Here is a 713-nt window from a genome sequence, read left to right as displayed (position 1 = left end):
ACACGGACAAAACCTCACTTTCCCCACACAAAACCTCAGCAGATGAAAGTACTAGCAGCACTAGTTAATTACCTTGCAAACTGTACCTGATAAATCAATTAACAACAGGATGACAGACAGAGATGATAGTCCTACCACTAGAGCAGAGATCTGATCTGACAAGAGAGAATTCATTCATTCATTCATTCAATCATGGAGGATGATAATAACGACGGGCATCATTTTACTTCATCGATGAAACCAAAAAAACAGAGATCTGTTGCAATCTCATCATCACCACAAAAATCACCAATAATCCATCATCATCACGACCTTAAACATCAACTGAGAGTACGGTACGGGTACCAGAGACCAATTCATAGCAAAATTAACCATCACACGGACTGACTGACTGACTGACTTTTCCCTAGGACGGACTCCGAGAACGGAAGGGGGGAGGAAGATAAAATAAGCGAGGCGGCTGAAGCTGGGCGCTTGGGCCCAGATCGATCGATCGGCAAAACTAAGACGAGAGGTATTTAGGCGCAATCTATAGAGGGGGGAGGGGCAGAGATATCCCCTCACTTGGTGCAGTCGCGGGAGATGTGGCCGGGCTCGCCGCAGTTGTAGCAGGAGCGGTCGTTGCCGCCGCCGCCTCCTCCGCCGAACCTCCCGCCGCCGCCGCCCCCGCCGAAGCCGCTGCTGGTGGGGCAGTCCCTCGCGATGTGTCCCGG

General features: G+C 50.9%; 1 protein-coding gene across 1 annotated transcript in view; it reads right to left on the bottom strand.

Annotated features, from left to right (window-relative positions):
- Window positions 1-200: 200 nt before the first annotated feature.
- Window positions 201-713, bottom strand: part of LOC123131895 (glycine-rich protein 2) — a gene marked incomplete in the record, with an annotated part of 1478 nt that continues 965 nt past the window's right edge. Inside the window, 1 exon segment of the mRNA XM_044551603.1 lies at window positions 201-713. Coding sequence (XP_044407538.1) covers window positions 561-713 — 153 coding nt within the window.

This window comes from Triticum aestivum, chromosome 6A (genome assembly GCF_018294505.1).
Source record: "Triticum aestivum cultivar Chinese Spring chromosome 6A, IWGSC CS RefSeq v2.1, whole genome shotgun sequence".
NCBI classification, from domain to species: Eukaryota; Viridiplantae; Streptophyta; class Magnoliopsida; order Poales; family Poaceae; genus Triticum; species Triticum aestivum.
This window is presented reverse-complemented; position numbering and strand designations above follow the sequence as displayed.